This window comes from Oryx dammah, unplaced genomic scaffold (genome assembly GCF_014754425.2).
Source record: "Oryx dammah isolate SB20612 unplaced genomic scaffold, SCBI_Odam_1.1 HiC_scaffold_28, whole genome shotgun sequence".
In the NCBI taxonomy this organism is placed as follows: Eukaryota; Metazoa; Chordata; class Mammalia; order Artiodactyla; family Bovidae; genus Oryx; species Oryx dammah.
In genome coordinates this window covers 48,433,337-48,458,975 of record NW_024070212.1, presented here as the reverse complement: position 1 = coordinate 48,458,975, position 25,639 = coordinate 48,433,337, and the positions used below count along the sequence as shown (strand labels likewise).

The following is a 25,639-nucleotide window of genomic DNA, read 5'->3' as shown; positions in this document are numbered from 1 at the left end:
TTAGGATCTGTTGATGGAAAGCTTTGGGCTTTCTGGCTCAGACCAGAGTGGTGAATTCAAACCAAAAAAAGCTGAGTTCTCATAATCTTTTTAGAGGTCTTATGTAAAGGGCATTCGGGACGGCCACGAGAGGTTGGGGAGAGGTTGGGGAAACTCATATCAAGGACTCACATTTGTTTGTGACTCTGCGCGGTCTTAAACTGATATTAGCCCCCCTCATGCAAGTGCATGCCCTGGATAACAGCCTGCAGCAGATATATTACATAGAGAAGAATAAAGATGGAAAAACCCAAGAGATTTCTTGTTGGAAATTATACAAAGTAGAAGGTGGTGAAGTACTATATGTGAAACACTAAAAGAAAAAAAAATCCTGTCAACCTCGCCTTCTAATCTCATTGAAAATATCTTTCAAAAAGGAAGGCAAGATACTTTGCCATATATACAAAGCTGAAAGAATTTAATGCCTGCAAAATTGTGCTGCAAGAAATACTAAAATAAATCCCCCAAGGAGAAGGAGACTGATAACAAGATGAAAACCTAAAACTACACAAAGGAATGAAGAGCACTGGAAATGGTGAAAATGTGGGTAAATATAAAATATTCTTTTCTTCCTATTTAAGATATTAAAAAAATATGTAATTGGCTGGCCAGTCTCAAGAGACTACTATTATGAGTCTGTTTATCTGAAATGGCCAGAAGAGGTACGTCTGTAGAGACAGAAAGTAGATTAGTGGTTGTCAGGCACTGGTGGGGGGAGGGCGGGGGATAAGGGAGAAAATGGAGAGTGACTGCTAATGGGTACAGGGTTTCTTTTGGGGGTGATGAAAATGTTCTAAAGTTGACAGTGATAAAAATTGCGCAACTCTATAAATATACTAAAGACCACATATATTGTGTTGCTGCCCGATATTTGCTGTACCAAGTGGGCTGTAGTATGTAAGGACTCTAAAATATGACCAAGAGAAAGAGTAAAAATTATATAGGGTGTTAACTTCTTACATATGTCAGACAACACTCCTAAATGAATGTCATATTTACCTCATGTCCTGATATATACATATCCTAATATTACACTTAATATTTACATCAAACGCAAACATTTATCTAATATTTGCTGATGATAAATTGTACAGAAGTGGCAGTCCTGCAAATTGTAGCCAGGATCAAGGTTCTTTTGCTCCCTGTTTGTTCGCTTCTGTGTAGTGCAGCATTCTTGCCATTAGGTGGCAGTCGAAATCAAGACAATGATTAAACTGTTCCCTTGTGGCCCAGCTGGTAAAGAATCCGCCTGCAACGCAGGAGACCTGGGTTCGATCTCTGGGTTGGGAAGATCCCCTGGAGAAGGGAAAGGCTACCCACTCCAGTATTCTGGCCTGGAGAATTCCATGGACTATAGAGTCCATGGGATCACAAAGAGTCTGACAGGACTGATTGACTTTCACTTTCACCTTAACGTGTACTAATGACATTATTTATATTATTCAGTGGACATGTTTCTAAGAAGTCTTGTGAAAATTGAAAGACACTCTAAATAATACAACATTTTTTGGGACCAGAGTTATTTGACAAGGCAAATCAGCACCCATAAGAGATAAGTTCTTTTTTTTAAGAAAGAAGCTTTCTAAAGACAAGTACACACAAAATGCATAAAGTTAAGTACTGCCAATTGGAAGTATCACTATAAAGTGAAAACATTTGTATAGGCATTACCCAGATAAAATGAAAGAACACTACCAGCATCTCAGAGAACCCCCTTGAGTTCCCTCCCAATCATTACCCTCTTCTCCCCAGAGTTAAATATTATCTAGACCTCTAACATTATATTTAGTTCTTCTTGCTTTGAGAAAATATACAAATGTAATTGTGTATTATATATTCTTTGTGTCTGGCTTCTTTCATTCAATATTTTTGTTACTTGATGTATTTCATTCTTTTTTTTGGTAATTTATTTTATTATATTAATGTACTTCTATTTATCCATTTCATTACTGAAGGAAATTTGGGTTGTTTCTGGTTAGCTATTAGAAATAATTGCTGCTATGTACATACTTGTAGATGCCTTTTGTTGCACATATGAATGAATTATTTTGAGTAGATATCTAGAAGTAGAATTATTGGGTCATATAGCATGTGATAGCCCATTGTTCCACATTTTTACCAACATTTGGTATTATCAACCTTTTAAATTTTAACCATTCTGATATACATGTAGCAATCTTTCGTTGCGGGGTTTAATATGCATGTCTCTGGTGTCTAGTAAGGTTAAGCACTTTTTAATGTATTTATAGACTATTTGAATATTTTCTTAAGTGAAGTGCTGATCCAGGTATTTTGCCATTTTTTAATTGTGTGGTCTGTTTTTATTGTTTTATAGTTCTTTACATAGTCTAGATATGAGTCTTTTGTTGGGCATATATATATATTGCTAATATGTTCTTTCATTCTAGGCTTTTCATTGTCTTAGGAGAACTTTTTGATAAATTTTAATGTACTCTAATTTATCATTTTTTTCCTTTATGGTTAGTGCTTTTTGTATCCTATTTTAAAAATTTCCACCTATACTGTCATGAAGATGATCTTATATGGTATGTTCCAGAAGTTTCATTGTATTAATTTTCATAGATCAAAAGTCTACCTAGAATTGGATTTTGTATATATCATATGAAGTAGGGGTAAGATTTATTTTTTTTCCATGTGGCTATTTAGGTGATGCAGTGCCATTTGTGAAAGAGGCTGTAGCTTTTCTACTCTGCGGTGCCAACTTGGATGTTTTATGTTCAGATTTTTTAAAGCTGTATCAAGTTTGTGTAAAATAATGTTCATATTTTACAAATTTCATCATTTGGTAGAGCTTTCTGGGGAAAAATGTCATTAAAATCCTTTAATATGTGGACAGTTGTACAACTTTGACAAAACCTGAGCGCATTGATTATAATAGGGTATAGTTTCATCATTATCCAAAATGTATTGCATTTTCTGGGGAGTTTAAAACTCTCCTTTCTTGGGGGAATTTAAAGTAAAGGATAAACAATTTTCTTGAAGTGAAGCAGATTATATAGACTTAGAGATGAACCTGTTGACACTTTAAAATCAATTAATTAACCTCAAAGCTTGCATTAAACTTTCTTGTTAACTGATCTGATACAAACCTTTGAAGATTTTAGTTACCATGAAGTTGGGGAAGTATGAACAGATTCAACCATTAGAAAACAAACATAATAATGTAAATAATATATATTAAATGTAATATAGAATCAAATGTTTTCACTCCTACCTCTTCATAGTAGGCTTGGTAAAGAATGAAGAAAACAAACCATGAATTCTGTCCCCAGATGTTTAAAAAACAAGATTGTGTGGTTTTAAACAAGAGGTATTATATTCTAAAATTATTTCTGTACTTTATATCTTTTATTCTTTAATGTAGATTAACTCATTTACTATTTCTTGAAATTTATGATTATAAATTTTCATAAATGGCCTTATCTGGCTGTCTTTCTATTTAATATTTAAGCCTTGCCAAATTATCTCTTGTACTTAAATACATTTAAATATATATCTGCAAATATACTTCCTTAGAAAAGCAGCAATGGAAAAGATAACATGTTTAGATTAGAAATTTGGGAGTCATAGTTGAATTGACTTTCTCTACACTTAAAAATAATCAACCTTAAGGTTACTTCCTGTTTTTTTTGTTTTGTTTTGTTTTCTTCATGGTTAATAAGCACTTAACTCACCTCTGCTGAACTTTTGCCAGGAATGTGGAAGTCATTGTTGCTTTCATGGTTTTTCTGAATTCTTTTCATTAATTTTTAAACACTTTCTTTTAATCTGGATTTCTGAACAAGTTTTAAAATGGTAACAAACTGATGTCATTTTCACATGCCATTTAAAAAAACTTTCAAGTTTGAGGGAATTTATTCATTTTTTAAAAATCTACAAACATTTCTGTGAATTTCACAAATCTAAACTAATTAGCTCTTACCAATTCTTTTCCTGTACAGAAAAGTGCAATTAGGAACATTATTTAATAAATAACTTTCACTTTAATTTTTCTTTTAAATCATATTTTAATTCCAGTTTATTGGTAATTTGAAAGCAAACAAATTAAGAATGAGATAACAGTTGTTTGACATAAAATAATCTAAAAATCAATGCTGGAAATATGACTTACCTATATCTACAGGCAACTTTAAAGCTTATTTATTCTTTAATAATGGATTCTTATTTAATCCATTATTTAACTTAATCTTATTATTTAATCCATTATTATCTGGAACCTTTCATATCCATTTATTAATGTTAATTGAGTACCTATTCTGTGCCGAGAATAAATCTGCCCTCAAAGAAGACAGGTACGTAAGAAGACTGAATTGTAATCTGCCTAGAGAACAGTAAGAACATACAAAGAAGCATCAAGTTCAAAGTCAGGAGAGTAAAAGAAGAGGGCAAGGGAGATTCATGGTAGACTTCTCAGAGTCATCACACGTGAGATTTGCCCTTTAGATCTTGTAAGACTTAACCAGATGGAGAGGGACACGTGCACAGAGGCTTGATAGGGTACCCAGGCAGTTGTGCAATTACCCACAGCTGGGATGGCTGGAGTTTAGGAATAAGAGCCAAGGAAAGAAGGACATGGGCAGAGGGGTAGTTAGAGGCTGTATATATCATGAAGTTTCTTGAATATTATCATTCTAGAGAAAATACAAAATTCACAGTTCTGTAAATTTTTTTTTTCTTAAAAAGGTGCACTTAAGGGTTTTAGTGTGACTATCCTTCCTGTGTCTTTTAACCAACAAAATATTTAGGATCCATCATGGGAGAATTTGGATCACTGTCTTCCAAAGAATAAAGGAAATACTACCCATAATGACCTCAGAAAATTAAAAATGAAAGCTGAAGGAGAATTTGTAAGAATGCCCAGGACTACCGTCAATAGAAGAATACCAGACACTATTTTCTAGGGCACAGGTTCATAATAAAGTCCACAGTTGTTTTTGTAATGAGTCAAATGCATTGCATACACTGTGGTACAGTCATGTAATTTATGGCATTCCTTTCCTCTGGGCATAGAATGCTAAGAAAAGGGAATAAAAATTATTCTTTTTCTCAGCATTTGTCTTTGCCAATTTTGCTGAAATGGAGAGAGCAGGGGTAAAGAAGAGACACCATTTTTTAAGGCTGGTTTCAGAAGAATGACCCAAGTAGTGCTCCAGCACACTCACCTGGGGGCAGTTTTCTCTTTGCAGATTTAATCCTGAAAACTGAAGTTGTTCCTTCAATATTGAAGAACATCTGTTATGTAGTGGGTAGGAGGAGGTTGTCAAAGGTTGAGAAATAACCAAAGAAAAACCCATGAATCACTGAAGTAGTAATGACTAAAAGATTATTGTGCACATACCAAAAAGAACAGCCTGCAAAGTGGGAGCGCTCAAACCAAAACATGGAATGAGGCTCAGGGGTATGTTATCATAAAGTAGCTTACATAGTGAGAAAACAGGACCATTTATTCTTCACAGTGGTTGGTTATCATATTAAAATTTTCAGTGGTTACATCATATCAACCTTGGATAACAGTACAAATTCTATGATTTCCAGAGGCATAAGCAAGAAATGACCCAGGTCAGGTAAGTCTCCCCCAAACAAGCTAAATTAAGCTTTATTTCTTTGTCAAAGGGATTTTGTCTGCTCGGAATTTTCAAGGCTGATCTCCCATTTTTTTTTTACAAGATAAATTGTGAACAGGCGGGCTGTTGCTGATGCAGGTTCCTGAAGTAGAGAATTCCTGTGATTCCAGAACACTAGCAAGGGTTTCAGGAATGGCAGATTTTGCTAATCCTGGCCACAGCCACTAGAACTGAAGAAAAGGCAAGTTACTTAACAGAGGGGTAAGCAACTCCTCAATTACTCCATGTACTCTAGTAGCCCAAAACATTAATTCAGAGTCTTAAATATTGAGCTGTTTCCTGTCTCACCATCCAGAGTGTGGACTGATTTGACTCACCTGTCAGTTCTACACAAGTACCCTTCAGCATAGCTAAAGTGAGTCATTCATTTTGGGGGTTTTTTCCTGGGAAATACAGGGGATGGTATGTGTGTGAGAGTGGCATGTGTGTATTTGCATTTGTTGTTTTTTTAGCAAATGCCATAGAATAGTGTGTGTGTGTGTACGTGTGATTTCAATGTATAATCAAAATACATTGGGGAGTTAAAAAAAGAACCACAGACAAACATTATGGCTCAACCGCTGGAAATTTAGAAATTCTGACAATAGGCCTAGTGTGAACCTTGGCACTGTTGTTATTTTTGCAGTTTTAGGTAGATAACATGTGGATAATACAGTAAAATTAAATGGTACAAAAAAGTAATAATGAAAAATAAAACATCTTTTCACCTGAGTCTCCAAGTTCCCCTCTCCTTCAGTTTCTTGTGTGTCTTTCCAAAGGTATTCTCTGCATATAAATGCATATTTTAAAGTTCCTCCCTTTAAACAAAAATGATAGCATCCTCTTACCAATGCTCTCAACCTTGTCAGGCACAAAATTTTAAATAAAATCTCCAAGAGATTTTGAAACAAATTCATTAAGAGCCACTGAAAAAAGCTATGCTTTTGTTCCTCAGAAAAAGCTATAGGCAGTTATTTAAAATCTTTTATGTCCCATTTCAAGTGTTTACCAACTCCCTCAAACCCATGGTCCGAATTCATCTGGTTGAGAGTCCCCGACCTAGGGTGTTTAGGATCAGCCTGTGTACTTAGTATTGCCACCAGATAAAAAAGAGGATATCCAGATAAACTTGAATTTCAGATAGACAACAAATAATTTTTTTTTTTTTTTTACTGTAAGTGTATCCCATGTAATAATTGCAGTATCTGAAACAAATTTAACTGGGAGTCCTGTATTTTTGCTAAATATGGCAACTCTACAGAAAATTTTGATCTACTGGAAGCTATTTAAACTAATTCTCTGTAGATTGTCCTGTATTAGAGATGACTTAGATTATAACTATAGGACCAGCCTCTTTAGGCTAAAGCCAATCCTCAGAATTTAACCAGAAATTGGATAGTTTTTGGCTTATTTTGAAATATGTGGCTTTAAACTTGCTGTTTTTTCTAATGAGATAAAACTATTATACAACAAAGTGGTCACTAAAATAATTCTAGAATTTATATATAGTAGATTATTTTTCTTTCAAAGAATTTAAAATATCTAAAGACTGAGATATTTTGGTATTTAAAATAAGCATTAAAATCTTAGCTAATTGGGTTTGGACAAGGATGAAGAGAACCAGCCTAGAGGTGTTTTTTTTAAGTGTAACTGACAATGCTAGTTTCAGGTATACAGCCTAATGATTTGCATTTGTATACATCCTGAAATGATCACCACTGTAAGTCTACTGAGAAGTAACTTTTATTGATTAAATCTTTATTATGAAAAAAGCACTGACTTAATATTATTTGATTAAGCATAAGTTTGACCATTCTTTGGCAATGCCTTTCTTCGGGACTGGAATGAAAACTGACCTTTTCCAGTCCTGTGGCCACTGCTGAGTTTTCCAAATTTGCTGGCATATTGAGTGCAGCACTTTCACAGCATCATCTTTCAGGATTTGAAATAGCTCCACTGGAATTCCATCCCCTCCACTAGCTTTGTTCGTAGTGATGCTTTCTAAGGCCCCCTTGACTTCACATTCCAGGGTGTCTGGCTCTAGGTGAGTGATCACACCATCATGATTATCTTGGTCGTGAAGATCTTTTTTGTACAGTTCTTCTGTGTATTCTTGCCACCTCTTCTTAATATCTTGTGCTTCTGTTGGGTCCATACCATTTCTGTCCTTTATCGAGCCCATCTTTACATGAAATGTTCCCTTGGTATCTCTAATTTCCATGAAGAGATCTCTAGTCTTTCCCATTCTGTTGTTTTCCTCTATTTCTTTGCATTGATCGCTGAGGAAGACTTTCTTATCTCTTCTTGCTATTCTTTGGAACACTAAATTCAGATGCTTATATCTTTCCTTTTCTCCATTGCTTTTCGCTTCTCTTCTCTTCACAGCTATTTGTAAGGCCTCCCCAGACAGCCATTTTGCTTTTTTGCATTTCTTTTCCATGGGGATGGTGTTGATCCCTGTCTCCTGTACAATATCATGAACCTCCATCCATAGTTCATCAGGCACTCTATCTATCAGACCTAGTCCCTTAAATCTATTTCTCACTTCCACTGTATAATCATAAGGGATTTGATTTAGGTCATACCTGAATGGCCTAGTGGTTTTCCCCACTTTCTTCAATTTAAGTCTGAATTTGGCTATAAGGAGTTTATGATCTGAGCCACAGTCAGCTCCCGGTCTTGTTTTTGTTGACTGTATAGAGTTTCTCCATCTTTGGCTGCAAAGAATATAATCAATCTGATTTCAGTGTTGACCATCTGGTGATGTTTATGTGTAGAGTCTTTTCTTGTGTTGTTGGAAGAGGGTGTTTGCTATGACCAGTGTGTTCTCTTGGCAAAACTCTATTAGTCTTTGCCCTGCTTCATTCTGTATTCCAAGGCCAAATTTGCCTGTTACTCCAGATGTTTTTTAGAAAAGGCAGAGGAACCAGAGATCAAATTGCCAACATCGCTGCATCATTGAAAAAGCAAGAGAGTTCCAGAAAAATATCTATTTTTGCTTTATTGACTATGCCAAAGCCTTTGACTGTGTGGATCACAATAAACTGTGGAAAATTCTGAAAGAGATGCTGCCTCTTGAGAAACCTATATGCAGGTCAGAAAGCAGCAGTTAGAACTGGACATGGAACAACAGACTGGTTCCAAATAGTAAAAGGAGTACGTCAAGGCTGCATATTGTCACCCTGCTTATTTAACTTATATGCAGAGTACATCACGAGAAACACTGGGCTGGAAGAAGCACAAGCTGGATCAAGATTGCTGGGAGAAATATCAATAATCTCAGATATGCAGATGATACCACCCTTATGGCAGAAACTGAAGAGGAACTAAAAAGCTTCTTGATGAAAGTGAAAGAGGAGAGTGAAAAAGTTGGCTTAAAGCTCAACATTCAGAAAACGAAGATCATGGCATCCAGTCCCATCACTTCATGGGAAATAGATGGGGAAACAGTGGAAACAGTGTCAGATTTTATTTTTGGGGGCTCCAAAATCACTGCAGATGGTGATTGCAGCCATGAAATTAAAAGACGCTTACTCCTTGGAAGAAAAGTTATGACCAACCTAGATAGCATATTCAAAAGCAGAGACACTACTTTGGCAACAAAGGTCTGTCTAGTCAAGGCTATGGTTTTTTCAGTGGTCATGTTATGGATGTGAGAGTTGGACTGTGAAGAAAGCTGAGCGCCGAATAATTGACGCTTTTGAACTGTGGTGTTGGAGAAGACTCTTGAGAGTCCCTTGGACTGCAAGGAGATGCATCCAGTCCATTCTGAAGGAGATCAGCCCTGGGTGTTCTTTGGAAGGAATGATGCTAAAGCTGAAACTCCAGTACTTTGGCCACCTCATGCGAAGAGTTGACTCATTGGAAAAGACTCTGATGCTGGGAGGGATTGGGGGCGGGAGGAGAAGGGGACGACAGAGGATGAGATGGCTGGATGGCATCACTGACTCAATAGACGTGAGTCTGAGTGAACTCTGGGAGTTGGTGATGGACAGGGAGGCCTGGCGTGCTGCAATTCATGGGGTTGCAAAGAGTCGGACACAACTGAATGACTGAACTGAACTGAACTGAACTGAAGCGTAAGTAGTATAAAATCCTGAAATGGAAGGTGAAAAATTGTGATTTATAACTTCTAAAGTGAATCAATAACATAATAATAATAAATATCAAATGAAAAAGACTTACAAATTTTAGAATCCTAATATGAGACAATAGAAACAAGGGTTACCATAGTGGGTATGATTCTGTTACATAGGAAATGAAGAAAAAATTATGATCTGGTTACATCCTGAGTATTCCAAATACGTTTTAATTGGACTCAGTAAAATTAACTTTTATTATTCCACTTAGTAGCTAATAGTTTATTTTCATTTCCTTCACTGTTAATCCACATTGGATTTAAACAGTGGTGTGCTGATGTTTAGTAATTAGTTCTCCAAGGGAAAACAAAACTGTGATTTATAATATTTGCCAATTTCCGTGGCATAAACACTCTCACCGTGACAGATACAAATCTAACATTTTAAACAACCTGTTTGCAAAATTCCTGAGAACTTAACAAGTGTCCCTTATGAGCATACAAAAGCTATTTCTATTAGTGCATTTGATACATCTGATTGGATTTTATAAAAAGAAAATAGAGAACTAAATGTTCTTTTTGTTAACTGATGTGTATATCTTGAAATTTTGTCGACCAGCCCCCTCCCAAAAGAATCCTACAACAACAGCAAAAAGGGAATACTTTAAACATTCAATTAGTGGAAATTTTGAATGGGCTTGCAAAGATTTAATAAATGCCTGAAGAAATCTGTTACTTTTGTTCTATCAGGTCTCCCAACTCTTGGAGAATTTAACTGAAATGAATACTTAAATGCTTTTTGTTCAGTTGCTAAGTGGTGTCTGACTCTGAGACCCCAGGGACTGCGGCACGCAGCGTTACACAGTTCTATAATAATCAGTAAGAAAGAACCAGTCACCACAGAAAACTGGAAATGAGTTACCTCTTTAAACAAATCCATTCCATATGATTTATGTAGAAATTTCTTTTACTTTTTGCCAAGTTTCATTAAAGCAGTTATATAAAATGATTTAACTGGATTCAATAATGGAGAGCAGAATACCCAAAGACAAAATAATTGGTGGTTTTCTTTCTTTCTCTTCACCTTAAACTATGCTCTTGACATTTGAATTTCTTCCAACTTTTGTTTAGGAAAACTGTTAGTGTAGAAAAGTAGTGATTACTGTTAACTAGCCAGTACCATTATTCATTTGGCTATGTGAATCAGTATTCTAGTATGATCACATCTCTGGTGTGCTGCTACATTTGAAGCATTAAAACACAGGTGTCAAGTACATTGCCTTGATATTCTTCCTAATGGTAGTTTTAACTTGATTGTTCTGGCCATCCTATGTAGGTAATAATTCTATTTCTGGACACTGCCTCTATATTTTTAGTTTTAAGACATAGTCTTAAGATATTTGAATGACAAGAAAGGAATTGCTACTGTTCATGCTAGAGATATATGTGGATGTGAGAGTTGGACCATAAAGAAGGCTGAGTGCCAAATAATTGATGCTCTTAAACTGCGGTGTTGGAGAAGACTCTTGAGAGTCTTTTGGACAGCAAGGAGATCAAACCATCCAATCCTAAAGGAAATCAATCCTGAATATTCATTGGAAGAACTGTTGCTGAAGCTCCAATACTTTGGCCACCTGAGCAAAGAACTGACTCATTGGAAAGACCCTGATGCTGGGAAAGATTGAAGGCAGGAGGCGAAGGGGATAAGAGGATGAGATGGTTGGATGGCATCACTTGCCTCAATTGACCTGAGTCTGAGTAAGCTCTGGGACATGGTGATAGACAGGGAAGCGGGGAGTGCTGCAGTCCGTGGGGTTGCAAAGAGTCAGATATGACTGAGCGACTGAACAACAATGCTAGAGACTGTTTGCTTTCAGTGGTGGAGCTTCTGTATGATTTGTAATCGTTTATGGATGGGATGTTGATGCATGCATGCTTTGAAAACTTTTCTATGTTCCAAATATTAAATTGGTCTAAAGTTTAATTTTATCTTTGGGAACACTTTTCAAAAAGTTTTTAAGACTTTTACTAACTTTACATCAATACATGGAATAAACTTTTGCAAAAATTTAATTTTGACAAGTGATTGATTTATGTTTGGAGGTTGATACATTTGGACTAGTAAATTGTTCTATATTTCAGAATGTAGCAGTGAATATGTTTCACAATCTGACTTAATAAGGAAATTCATGCTGGGAATTTTTTAATTGAGGTATAGTTGATGCATGGTATTATATAAGGTTTCAGTTCAGTTCAGTTGCTCAGTTGTGTCCGACTCTGCAACCCCATGAATCTCAGCACGCCAGGCCTCCCTGTCCATCACCAACTCCCAGAGTTCACTCAGACTCACATCCATCGAGTCAGTGATGCCATCTAGCCATCTCATCCTCTGTCATCCCCTTCTCCTCCTGCCCCCAATCCCTCCCAGCATCAGAGTCTTTTCCAGTGAGTCAACTCTTCGCATGAGGTGGCCAAAGTACTGGAGTTTCAGCTTTAGCACCATTTCTTCCAAAGAAATCCCAGGGCTGATCTCCTTCAGAATGGACTGGTTGCATCTCCTTGCAGTCCAAGGGACTCTCAAGAGTCTTCTCCAACACCACAGCTAGTAATTCACAATTTAAAAGATTATATTCCATTTATAATTTTTATAAATATTGACTATATTTTCTGTGTTTCACTATATATCCTTGTAGCTTATTTATTTTATACATAGTATTTTTTACCTCTTAATCCCCTATACCTACCTTGCTCCTCCCCCTTTCCCTGCTCCACTGGTAACCACTAGTTTGTTTTCTATATCTGTAAGTCTTTCATTTTTTAAAATTTATTTTTAATCGGAGGGTAATTTCTTTACAATGTTATGTTAGTTTCTGCTGTATAACAATGTATGGTCTGTAAGTATACATATAGCCCCTCTCTCTTGAGCCTCCCTCCCATTCCCGTAAGTCTGTTTCTTTTTTGTTATATTCACTAGTCTATTTTTTAGATTTCACATATAAGTGATATAACAGAATTTGTCTCTTTCTGTATGATTTAACATAATACCCTATGAGGCCATCCATGTTGTTGCAAATGGCAAAATTTCAGTCTTTCTGTATGGCTGAGTAGTATTTCATTGTGATACACACATATTTTTGTGTGTATGTGCTCAGTCGCTTCAGTCTTGTCTTGACTCTGCGATGCCATGGACTGAAGTCTGCCAGGCTTCTCTGTCCATGGGATTTTCCTGGCAAGAATGCTGGAGTGGCTTGCCATACCCTCCTCCAGGGGATCTTCCTGACCCAGGGGTTGAACTCGTGTTTCCTGCATTGGCAGAAGGATTCTTTACTGCTGAGCCACCAAGGAAGCTCCCCCACCACATATCTATATATCTATATCTATATATATCTATATATCTGCTAGGAACCTTAGGGTGCATGTGTCTTTTCAAATTTGTGGGGGTTTTTTTGGATTATTTACCCAGGAGTGGAGTTGCTGGGTCATATGGTAGTTCTATTTTTAGTTTTTCTGAGACTTTCACACTGTTTTCCACAGCGGCTGCAGCAATTTACATTCCCACTAACAGTGTGTGAGGGGTCCCCTTTCTTCACATCCTCATAAACATTTGTTATTTGTGTTCTTTTTGATGATAGCCATTCTGACAGATGTGAAATGATATTACACTATGGTTTTAATTTGCATTTCTCTGATGATTAATGATGTTGAGCACCTTTTCATGTACCTGTTAGCCATCTGTATGCCTTTTATGCCTGGAAAGTTTGAAACTGAAAAGAGCATTAGCTAAATGTTTATAACATAAAGAATTATAAAGGGGACTTACATTTTAATTAATACATGATAAAAATATGCAAAAGAAAAGGCAACAGTTCAATGACTTATCATGGAGTAGAGTTCAAATATATGCCTGAGGATACAATGCATTAAATGACAATTACTTTTCATAATAAATAGGAAGACAGTATAATAATTTTTAAAATTGCTAATAAGCCTGTGTAATTTGAGCCCCTTCAAGTTTAACCGGTAGATTGGCTCCACTGTAAAAATATATAGAGAAATTTAGAATATTATTCCCTTAATTCCTTCTTAGTGTTGATTACCTCAAAAAAATATGTAGCAGAAACTACCTGGTGATGAATTACCAAAGTAGGTCAAGCAGCAAAAAGATATAATTGGTGTGACAGATTTTATCACTTAATGATGCAAAACATGATTTGGGGGTAATATCTGGAATATATTAATAATAGATTGCTCTTATATGAAAGACTTTGCTTTCAAGATGCTAAAAGTTATGTTTTACCTTTTTTAGAGATAAAATGATGTGTTTGAACCGCTCACAAATTATCTAGTCACGGGTCCATAAAAATTAAATCTTGTATACAAAAATAATTTAGTACCCAATGTATTTTGATTATGGCAAAGATCAACAGGCTTATAAGCTGCCATGCTGCTAATATAGATTTGTGTGTGTGATTATATATGTGTGTGTAAAACACCTCTGGGTGTTTGTTAGCCAAAATGTAGACTAACAAAATTTTTTTCTGAATTTGATGGTCCCAAACATAACTTTTTGAAGAGAAATTAATTGCTCTAAGTGTGGAGTTCTGTTCAGAAATTTTGGAAGAAGAAAAATGCTCATTTAGGAAACAAGACTTTACATACAGTTGAGGAATTGTGTCAACAGTATGGTTGAGGATAATCTCTATTGTGAATGGTAGATTATTTTACTTTTGAAGGGAAAGCACACCATTTTTTTTAAGGGAGAGGAGAGGTGGATAGCAATGTTAGGTGGTATAAATAGAAAAATGTTGGAAAGAGAAAAGTGTTTAGTCAATGCTTAACAGCCTTTTCACTGCATAGCACACTTCAGCATGTAAATATTGGCCATAACCCACTTGGAAGAGGGTATTTGTATGCTCCAGCTGGACTCTGAGAACTGCGGCAAACAATTTAGCAAGAGTGGTGGCTGGACAGTCAGAAAGGCTCAGGATATTTACCTCAAACCCAGGAGGAAGTACAGCTAGGCAGGAACAAAGATAAAAGCGGAAGAGACTGGGACACCTGAGCAGGCCCTATAATAGGGGAGGAGTTTCAAATGCTGACTAGTCAGTTGGGAGAACTTAAAAACACTCAGCTGTCAAGACACTCTGAGGAGTGCTCTACTACTAGTGACTGGATTGAACTGTGTGTGTGTTTGTGTGTGTGTGTGTGTGTGTGTGTGTGTGTGTGTGTGTGATTAGGAGACAAGTAATTAATGCTCAAGCATTCGTGAGGAAGTTGCTAAGCGTATTTTGATGTCTAATAGCAACAAGTCAAACTTGGTGACTGCGGTTAATGATTACTCAGAAAGGCCGGGAACTAACTCCACAGAGAAAAAAGGAAATGGTGGCCCTGCATTCAAGGTTGCGATATTCTGAGTGAAAGATATCCGAAGTTCGGAATATGTTCTTTGAGCTACCGGTTAGGAATCTGCCTCCCATCCAACCCCCATGCGCGACGTACCCATTCCAGAAAAGGGGCAAGCTTAGTTCTCTTTTCCTGCAGGTGACACACCTCAGGTCACATTTTCCATTATCTTCCATCTCCTGTCCCAGGTCTCCTGCATTGCAGGCGGATTCTTTACTAACCAAGCTATCAGGGAAGACCCCTGTCATCACAACAATCCCAAATGAATGCTGAAAGATCTACTTCTTTTTATGATTTCCTGGCAGAACTTATATAAATATTTTATTAAAAACAGAATCAGAGGCAGTTTGCATTTATATTTGACGTTCTGCACGTTTTAGTGATTCCCAAGATCACCTTAACCATTAAGACTTTTTCCTTATAAATAAAATACAACTCTCCACAATCTAAACCCAAGGATTTGGATGAGGTTTCCTTGTGTGGGTTTCTCCCAAGCGGAGGAGGCAAGAGGCAGTAAAGAGCCTCCTCATTTAAGGGGACACGGGGCAGAGAAGGGCGGTGGGCGACTTTTCCTTCTCTCCCTTTCCTTTTTGGAGACAGATATTCAAGTGGCTCCGGCGGCGGTGGGACAGTCCGAGCCCGGAGGTAGGGGAAGCAGAGACTGGGCGGGAAGGAAGAGTTGTGCGAATGGTAGACCCTCCAGTAAGAGCGGAGCCTGCTCGCCTCGGCGGGCAAGCACGGGTCCGCCCAGATCCCAGGGTGCATCGCGCCCCGCCCCCTCCCCTCTCCGGGTCCCGCCTCCCCTCGGCTCTGGCCCCCTCCCAGCCGGCTCCGGGAGGCGGGGACACGGCGTCGGCGGCGGCTCCTCCAGTCGCGTCTTTCTCACTCACTGGGGAACCCGGCGGTGGCGGCACCTTTGGAGGCTGAGCAGCCGAGCCGCGAGCCCGCCAGTGGGAGGTCGGGCAGACTGACTGCAGAGCCGACGGACGGACGGACAGCGGGGCAGCCAGGCGGCTCGAGTCGCCTCAGGATCCACCATGAGCTGGGGCACGGAGCTGTGGGTGAGTCGAGGAGAGGGGCGCCCCGCGCGGACCCTGGCCCCTGAGGGACTCGGGCTGAGCAGGCGTCGGCGGCCGGAGCGCGTCGGGCGGTCCCCGGCGCTGGCAGAGGGTGGGGGTACTGCTGTTCTTTGTGCGCGAACCCCTCTTCCCTCTAGGCAGGGCTTGAGAGGCTGCTGGTCCGCGCTCCCGCCCCTGCCGCGGCGGTGGGGCTGAGGGCAGCGAATTGGACGGCCGGGGCAGCTGCCCGCCGGTTGCCGCGTCCGCCGCCATCCTCTGGGTTTCTCTCTCTTCTCCTCCGCCTTTACTTTCCGGACGCCTGGCTCCGTGCCGGGCCGCGCTTCTCTGCCTTTGTACCTCCCCTCCCAGAGGCGGGGGAGGGGGCCCATTGTCCCACAGGGGCGCTGTTCGCGGGCGGGGAGGGGGCTCGCCGCGGCCCAGAGCCCGGGCGAGGGTCCCTGGGGCGAGGGCGTCTCGGGACCGGGGCGACGCGGGGAGCCGCGAGGCACCGCCCGCCGCCGTCGCCCCAGGTAGGGGGAGCCGGGCGGCTTTGTTCGGAGTCCGGCCTCTGGCCAGCCAGGCCCAGCCCACACGCCCATTTCCCTCTCCGTGTCTCGTTGCTCTGACCGGAGTGGCTTCGGGGACTCTAGCTGGGCCACGTCTGGCTGGTATCTTGAGCCGGGGGGGTGGCTTTTGTGATCTGAATTAAATTGAGTGATCGATGGGGAAGCCAGTTTTCCCAAAATCGTGCGGCTTCCCGATTGCTTTACTTTCCTTCCGTTGTTCTTTATCACTCCTTCTCTCGCTTTTCTTTTCCCTACTTGCCTTTCTTGGGCGCTGAAGGTTCTAGACAATGCCCAGTGTCGGGCCAGGTGAGGGTGGACTGTAATAGGTCAGAGAATTGGCTCGTGACGCCTACACGGGAAGGGTGGAGGTGTGGCGGGCAGTGATTTCTCAGGTGCCGCGGAGGGACGGAGAACGTGGGGGCGCTGTCCCGAGATCCTCCTGATTTGAGCCGTTCCGCCTTTTTATCCCACCTGTGCTTGTTTTCCTTGCCTTTTGTTAACCAGGATCTCCTGAAATCACTGCAAGAGAAGTTTTTTGTCTCCATGCATCCAGTTAGGGTGGCAGTGAAGAAGGCAGATCGGTTAATTGAAGGGCACAGTGTTTTTATGTTTCACGTTTTACTCACAGATTGGGAATCTTAGAATTGAACTTTAGAGTTCATCTAGTTGATGAACTTCACCCCAGAAATCTGTAACATTCTAGGCAAGTGTTTGTCCATTCTGTAAACACACCGCCCAAGAGAAAATACCCCAGGGGCCCCTCCATTTACCTTCTTGGATAGCTTTAATTATACCTGTTTTTGGGAGGATTGTGTAGTAAATTATGTGAGCTTTTTTTACTTGGTTAGATTCTCAGGCATTATTGATCTTTTCCATTGACATAGGACGTTCTGTAATTGATTATAGTTTGTCCTAATTAAAGGAGATGAACATGTTTTATTTTCCAATTTTATAATTAGAAAATATTTTTATTTTTACATGCTTATATGATCCACGTTTCAGAGGAAGGAAGAATGTAAGCAGAATACTTTAAAATAACTCGTAAAACTGGAGGAATATTGTTTAGATTTAACTTAATTTAGGCTGGAAAAAATTGCTTTGTATAACACTGTTGAAAAGCAATTTAAGGAGAAACAACATATTTTAGTGAAGACTAAAATGTGATCTTTAAGAATATTTTAATTTAAAAATATAATACAGTCAGAAGCAGTTACCTGTCTCCTTTTTTTTTTTTTTTTTAAGATTTTATTTATTTGCTGGCTGTGCTGGGTCTTCCTTGCTGCGCTCGGGCTTTCTCTAGTTGAGGTGAGCAGGGGCTGCTCTTTGTTGTCGTGTGTGGCTTCTCATTGCAGTGGCTTCTCTGCATGGGCACGAGGGCTCAGTAGTTGCGGCTCCGGGGCTCAGTTGCTCTGAGGCATGTGGGATCTTCCCAGACCAGGGATCGAACTGGTGTCCCTTGCAATACAAGGCGGATTCTTAACCACTGGACCATCAGGGAAGCCCTACCTGTCTCCTAATTCAGTGATTTACGTTCAGCGTTTGAGTAGTTTTTCAGCAATTTAAAAAGGTAAATCATAGAAAAGGTGGGAATTTCTGTTATAACTAAAATTTATTTTGTATCCTTTTGGAATAAAAAAATTTAATTTTTCTCTTAAAATTTCATATATCTCCAGGTTTTAATTTGTTTTTTAGTGGTTTGAGGGAAATATTAGGAATTAAATAACGTGGAATCAACTAATATCAATGGGATACTTACACCTTAAGTAAGTAGAAATTGGTATAGAGAACTGTTTGCACCAGAAGAGGCCTTAGAAAAATTTGAGTAGATTTCCTGGGTTTTTACAGTTATTTATTTATTTAAGTTTGGCTGTGTCGGGTCTTTGTTGCTGTTTCTAGTTGCGGAGAGCAGGGTCTTCTCTTTGCAGTGGCTTCGCTTGTGGAGCTCTGGTTCTAGGGCATGTGGGCTTCAGTAGTTGCCACGTGCGTGTTCAAGTCGTAGGACTCTTTTCGACCCTACGGACTGTAGCCTGCCAGGCTCCTCTGTCCATAGGATTTCCCAGCAAGAATACTGGAGTGGGTTGCCATTTCCTTTTACAGGGCTTCTTCCGACCCAGGGATCGAACCTGTTTCTTTACCAGTGACTCACCTGGGAAGCCCCAGGTTCGAGCAAAATTAATGTCAGGGAAACATTAATAAAAGAATGTAATTCCGTGGTTGACCCATATTCACAATGATTTAATGATAAAGAAGCTATTTGAAGCATTCGTACTTGAATTCCTAGTCTGGTAAAGAAATTTGGATTCCTTCTGTCACCAGTAACCGCACCCTAATCCCTACTCTGCCAATCCTGTGTGCTTGGCAAAGCATGCACCAGATTGACTCAGACTCCAGTACCTCAGAATTAGGCACAAATGGTTTTAGTTGTGGCAGGTGGGCTCAGTATTGCTGTTCTCTGGCTGTTGTGGAGCACAGGCTTAGTTGCTCTGCCGCGTGTGTGATCTTGGTGAATCAGGGATTGAACCTATGTCCTGCATTGGCAAGGTGTAGATTTCTTGTTGTTGTTTTTATTTATTTTTACAAATCTCAGTTTTGAATAAGGATATTGTGGTTCGATATGATTGTAACAAACACCTGCTCTTGCCATTGAGGAATTTGAGGCTGGGAAAATTCTGTTGAAAATTTGAATTTAGAAACCAGTTCTTAATATTATTTTCATCTGTGAAAGTGAAGTCGCTCAGTCGTGTCCGACTCTTTGTGACCCCATGGACTGTAGCCTACCAGGCTCCTCTGTCCACGGGGTTTTCCAGGCAATAGTACTGGAGTGGATTGCCATTTCCTTCCCCAGGGGATCTTCCTGACCCAGGGATCGAACCCGGGTCTCCCGCATTGTAGACAGAGGCTTTACCGTCTGAGCCACATCTGTAGGATCACGTTATTGTCCCAAAGTTAAACCTCACTGAGAACATATTGTTAACAAAAGAAAATATGATAAAGCAGTTATGCACTCAAACTTGTTTATTTCTTTTTTTTTTTTTTTGCTTATTTCTTATAATATTCATTGGAGTTTATTGCTATCTTAAGTCTTACGTTAAACTTGAGAATAAAGTTATAAAATTAAACCATTAATACTGACTCTGGGGTACAGAACTAATAGTAATAGGCTAAATTGGTTGTGTCAGATTTTTGTTTGGGGATATAAGTTAACTGGTAATAAATTGTGCTTTAAGAGATTTCTTGTGTTCTAAACGGACATTTAAGTAAGGTAGTGACTATATGCTAGGGACTCAGTTCTGGGTTCTGTGTTCTGGGTGGTATCACTCAAAGAGGTGGCATTCATTTCTTCAGGATGCATTGTTTATTATGTGATTTCTTTATTACCATAGGAAGAATGGTAGATAGAGAAGTCTAAATATGAATTAATAATTTTGCAAAGCATAGATTTTGTAATGATTAGCCCTTTTTACAAAGAAGGAAATTAGAAATTGGAGAAGTCCTATCTTTTATTTATTAGGAGATAGCTTTTTAGTCTTTTGAGGAGCAAGTTAAAGGTCAATGAAGAAAAATCAGTTTATGTATGGATTGTGAGTGTATATATAGATAGAAAAAAATGTTTGCATAGGTCACGCTCATATCCTGATTTATTAAAAAATTTGTTCCCTCCTCACTGGGGAAATGAGGGAACTAGTCTGGAAATTAGGAAGTAGGTTCAAATGTCTGACTTAATTTATAGGGATACATAAACCTTTTTTGTGCCTTAGTTTCCTGGTCTATGATTTTTGGCCCTTAGTTTTCAGAGTGTATAATTTGAAAGCCATTATTTTCATCATATTTCTAGCTAGGTGCATATGACAAAGCTCATGATATCTTTTTGGAAGAAATTTTAAAATGTGCATTGGTTGATAGATTCAGTAAATTCTTTATTTTACACTTCTAGTCTTTACCCTTTAATACTTCCTATCTTTGGTAGCACTTCTGTATTAACACTTACATTGTAAACATGTAAAACTAAGCTTTTGAGCCCTTGAGTGTAGGGACTGGGTTAATATTTTTGTTATCACTAATACAGTGACTGTAGGTGATGATACATGTTTGCCCACTTGAATTAATAGTTCATTGCATTACCCAGAGTATTGATTACTGATTAACAATTGGATCCTTGAGGAAGCTTTTATGGTTCTGAAAGCCTTAGTAGGTGATGATAAATTTAGGTGGTCTGCTGCTGCTAAGTCGCTTCAGTTGTGTCCGACTCTGTGCGACCCTATAGACGGCAGCCCACCAGTCTCCGCCGTCCCTGGGATTCTCCAGGCAAGAACACTGGAGTGGGGTGCCATTTCCTTTTCCAGTGTGTGAAAGTGAAGTCACTGAGTTGTGTCCAACTCTCAGCGACCCCATGGACTGCAGCCTACCAGGCTCCTCCGTCCATGGGAGTTTCCAGGCAAGAGTACTGGAGTGGGGTGCCATTGCCTTCTCCGTTAGGTGGTCTAGTTATTAACAATTGAAGAAGGTCTAAATTATCTGAAGCCAAAATGATGAACTCAAGTTGTAGTATTTCGGTTAATAGTTTTTACAGATTGGGAAAAAACTGACCTCTAAATGTAGTTCTTGTAAATTCACCTGATGATGTGATTGCCAAAATAGCCAATGAAATGGTAACTTGACTTGCTGTGGTGATCATTTTGAAATGTTTAGAAATAATGAAATCACTATGTTATATAACAGGAATTAACATTGTGTTGTAGATAAGTTAAACTTAGAAAAACAAACTCACAGAGACCTTTGTGGTGAGAGTAGGGGAGGAGAGGAAGGAAACTGGATGAAGATAGTCCAAAGGTATAAGCTAGTTTTAAGTACTAGGGATATAATGTACAATGTGGTAAATAAAATTAACAGTATTGTATATTATATATGAAGGTATCTCTAGTGGCTCAGTGGTAAAGAATCTGCCTGCCAATGCAGGAAATGTGGGTTCAGTCCCTAGGTTGGGAAGATCCCCCAGAGAAGGAAATGGCAACCTACTCCAGTATTCTTGCCTGGGAAATCCCATGGACAGAAATGCCTGAAGAGCTACAGTCCTTGGGGTTGCAAAAGAGTCCGACACGACTTAACAACTAAACAACAATGTTATATAGGAAGGTTGTCAAGAGAGTAAATCCTAAGGGTTAAATTTTTTTAGTTCTTTAATTTTGTATCTGTATGGTATGATGTTCATTGAACTTATTGTGGTAATCATTTTATGATGTATGTAAGTCAAATCATTATGCTGTACCTTAAACTTATATAGTGATGCATGTCAGTTATATCACAGAAAAACTGGAAGAGGGGGAGAAAAACCCAAATAGCTGATGAAATCGTAGGCCACATGTAGATTTTTATAGCTCAAAGGAGTTTGGTCCCATTGTAGTCTATAGTGTTTAGACCAAATCTTGGTTTTACTTAAGATATTTTTTTAGAATATACTTAGAGGAGGCTGACAAAGAAAAGTCCTAATCTTGTGAGCTGCTTTGTTTTTTCAAAGGTCATGAAAGTACTGTAGAAATTTGGTTTAAAAAATGAAATAATGATAGAGTGTCTATTATGGGGAAACACTGTGTGATGTGTGTGCTTAGTTGCTCAGTTGTGTCCGACTCTGCGATCCCATGGACTGTAGCACGCCAGGCTCCTCTGTCCATAGGGATTCTCCAGGCAAGAATATTGGAGTGGGTTACCGTGCCCTCTTCCAGGGGATCTTCCCAGCCTAGGGATTGAACCCAGGTCTCCAGCATTGCAGGCGGATTTTTACTGTCTGATCCAAGAGGGAAGTGCGATGTATGGTAAGATTTATTAAGGCTTGTAATGTCAGACTTATGAATTAGTCATTTTGAGGTGATACTACTTTCCTAACTCTAGAATATTTCCGTATATTGATATCACTGTTCAGAATATCCTCTGTTGACCAGTTCCTCCTAACCTCCTCCCTCTAGAGTATACATTCTGGATATTACCTTTCTTATGGGACTACCCCCTTATATTTATTTCTTGCATATTCAAGTCTTTGGAAAATAGTAATGGTATAAATATGTTTTACATTACCTTTTTTTGGGTAGAAATTGTTGTGTTCAACATTGTATTATTGTCGTTACTAATTAAGGAGGGCGACAGTCAATCAAGACACTTATTTATGCTGCTATTCTCTCCTAACAATAATAAGGTGGAGGCTGGAGAGTAAGCCAGTCTCCTCTTCATTCTACTTCCTTAAACCACTCATTTCCACTCCCCTCCCTTTTATCTTAAAAAAAAAAAAAAAAGCACGCTCTTCTTCCCACAATCTATAAAATATAGGTTTGGCTGGAAACTTAAAAGCCTGTTCTGCCTATTTTTTCTTATCAGCCCCTGTGTGCAGGCAGAAAATAGGACAAGAGAACAATAATGCTTTCTAATAATGGAGCATCTTCTGTGTACACTCACAAATAGTATCTTATTTCATAATCTTCAACTTTAAACATTTGCATCTCACTAGCAAAAAACAAAAAAATCCTCTTTTGGGGAACATAGTCATATTTGCTGTATATTAAAAACTAGTAGGAAAATACTATATAAAATGTTTTTGTTTTACAGGAAACAAATTTGTTCCATATATTAGCAATGTTCATATAAGTTCTTGATAGAGAACTAGTCAGACTTTTAACAGTACCTTGTGAAATATGTGCAATATTAGTATATATTTGTTACATGTTGAAAAATAAAAATGTATGGAATCAGATTTTCCTATTTTTGGCACACCATTATTTTGTTGTTTCTGGACCGTAAAAGTCATCTGTTTTGTTCCTTTTGTATTCTTGCTGTATTCTGAATTTGTAGAAAAGGAATAGGTATGTAATAAGCACTGAAATATTTGTTGAATGACGGAATTAGTGAATTGCTAGAACTCTATCATCAAATCACGTCAAAACGAAGGTTATTTTAGTGCTTTTTTCCCCTGACATGTATATTTCTCTTATTTTTGTTTAATATTAGGGGCCCATTTTATAATTTGAAATTTAATTACTTCTGTTCTTTTCATATGAAGTTTCTCAGTTAGGTGTTGAATTCTCATTTCCTTGATTATTTGAGTGCAAATGATTATCTTGTATATAGCCTGTTTGACAGCCCTTTGGATTCTAAAAATGAGAACAATGTCTGTTACATGTTTTGACTATTAATGGGTCATTATGTATGAATAATGTGAATGTAAGTGGTCTGAGAGGTAAATGAATTAGGAAAACATAAAAGATTGATTTTCAGAGTAGAGTACAGAAATTATAAAGTGATTCTGATAGATTATTAAAAAAATGTTAATGGTGGCTAGTTGCGATTTTTTTCCATTATAAATAATAAAAATAAAAATAATTGAAACTGCTATGGTAAGTAGCTTTTAAATAAAGAAACCATTGCTTTTGAATAATTTTCTGGACTTAGACCATCTAAGATGTTAGATGTTGACTTAGACCAACATTCTTTACTATTAACATTTACTAGTAACATTCTTTACTATTTGCTGCTGCTGCTGCTAAGTCGCATCAGTCGTGTCTGATTCTGTGCGACCCCATAGACGGCAGCCCACCAGGCTCCCCCGTCCCTGGGATTCTCCAGGCAAGAACACTGGAGTGGGTTGCCATTTCCTTCTCCAATGCATGGAAGTGAAAAATGAAAGTGAAGTTGCTCAGTCGTGTCTGACTCTTGGCAACCCCATGGACTGTAGCCTACCAGGCTCCTCCATCCATGGGATTTTCCAGGCAAGAGTACTGGAGTCGGTTGCCATTGCCTTCTCCATTACTATTTGAAAAGACTGAATACAATGAATATTTGTTAACATTTTTTAATACACAAATTTTATTTCATTTTCATTTAAACACTTCATTACAATATAACATTCATAAAGTATACAGTTTTTACATGTATCTTAAGATTTAAAAAAACAGAATGAATGCACTCTTTCATGTCATTCCCACCAACAGGAAGATACAGAAGTCTCACTTATGCCATCCCCACTAAATATCCCCCAAAGGCAGTCATTATTCTGACTTTCATTGTCATTGATTAGTTTTGTAGATTTTTTTAACCTCACAAAAATGATATATGTACTGTTTTCCATCTGACTTCTTCCACTTAACATGGACTCTGTGAGAATCATCCTTTTCTGATTAGTTTGTAGTGTCCCATTGTGTGTATAAGCTTTGTATTTTCTTCTGGCCTGTGCCTGGGGTCACTCCTAGTCTTTTGTTGTACAGTCGTTCGGTCATATCCAACTGTTTGCGACCCCATGGACTGCAGCACGCCAGGCTTCCCTATCCTTCACCATCTCCTATAGCTTGCTCAGACTCATGTCCATTGAATCAGAGATGCCATCCAACCGTCTGGTCCTCTGTCATCCCCTTCTCCTGCCTTCAATCTTTCCCAGCATCAGGGTCTTTTCTAATGAGTCAGCTCTTCTCATCAGGTGACCAAAGTATTGGAGCTTCAGTTTCAGCATCAGTCCTTCCAGTAAATAAGTAAGAGTTGGTTTCCTTTAGGATTGACTGGTTTGATTTTGCAGTTCAAGGGACTTTCAAGAGTCTTCTCCAACATCACAGTTCAACAGCATCAATTCTTTGGCACTCAGCCTTCTTGAATGTCTTCCCTGGTGGCTCAGAGGGTGAAGCGTCTGCTTGCAATGTGGGAGACCTGGGTTCGATCCCTGGGTAGGGAAGATCCCCTGGAGAAGGAAATGGCAACCCACTCCAGTACTCTTGCCTGGAAAATCCCATGGACAGAGAAGCCTGGTAGGCTACAGTCCATGAGGTCGCAAAGAGTCAGACACAACTGAGCCACTTCACTTCACTTCACTTCAGCCTTCTTGATAGTCCACCTCTCACA

General features: G+C 38.8%; 1 protein-coding gene across 3 annotated transcripts in view; it reads left to right on the top strand.

The window, feature by feature from the left end:
* The first annotated feature begins 15,961 nt into the window (after positions 1 to 15,961).
* Positions 15,962 to 25,639, top strand: part of FNBP1L (formin binding protein 1 like) — a 117,311-nt gene continuing 107,633 nt past the window's right edge. For all 3 annotated transcript variants that reach the window (XM_040232288.1, XM_040232290.1, XM_040232289.1), the window contains exon 1: positions 15,962 to 16,205. In XM_040232288.1, coding sequence (XP_040088222.1) covers positions 16,182 to 16,205 — 24 coding nt within the window. In that variant the 5' untranslated portion in view covers positions 15,962 to 16,181. The remainder of the gene's footprint in view (positions 16,206 to 25,639) is intronic.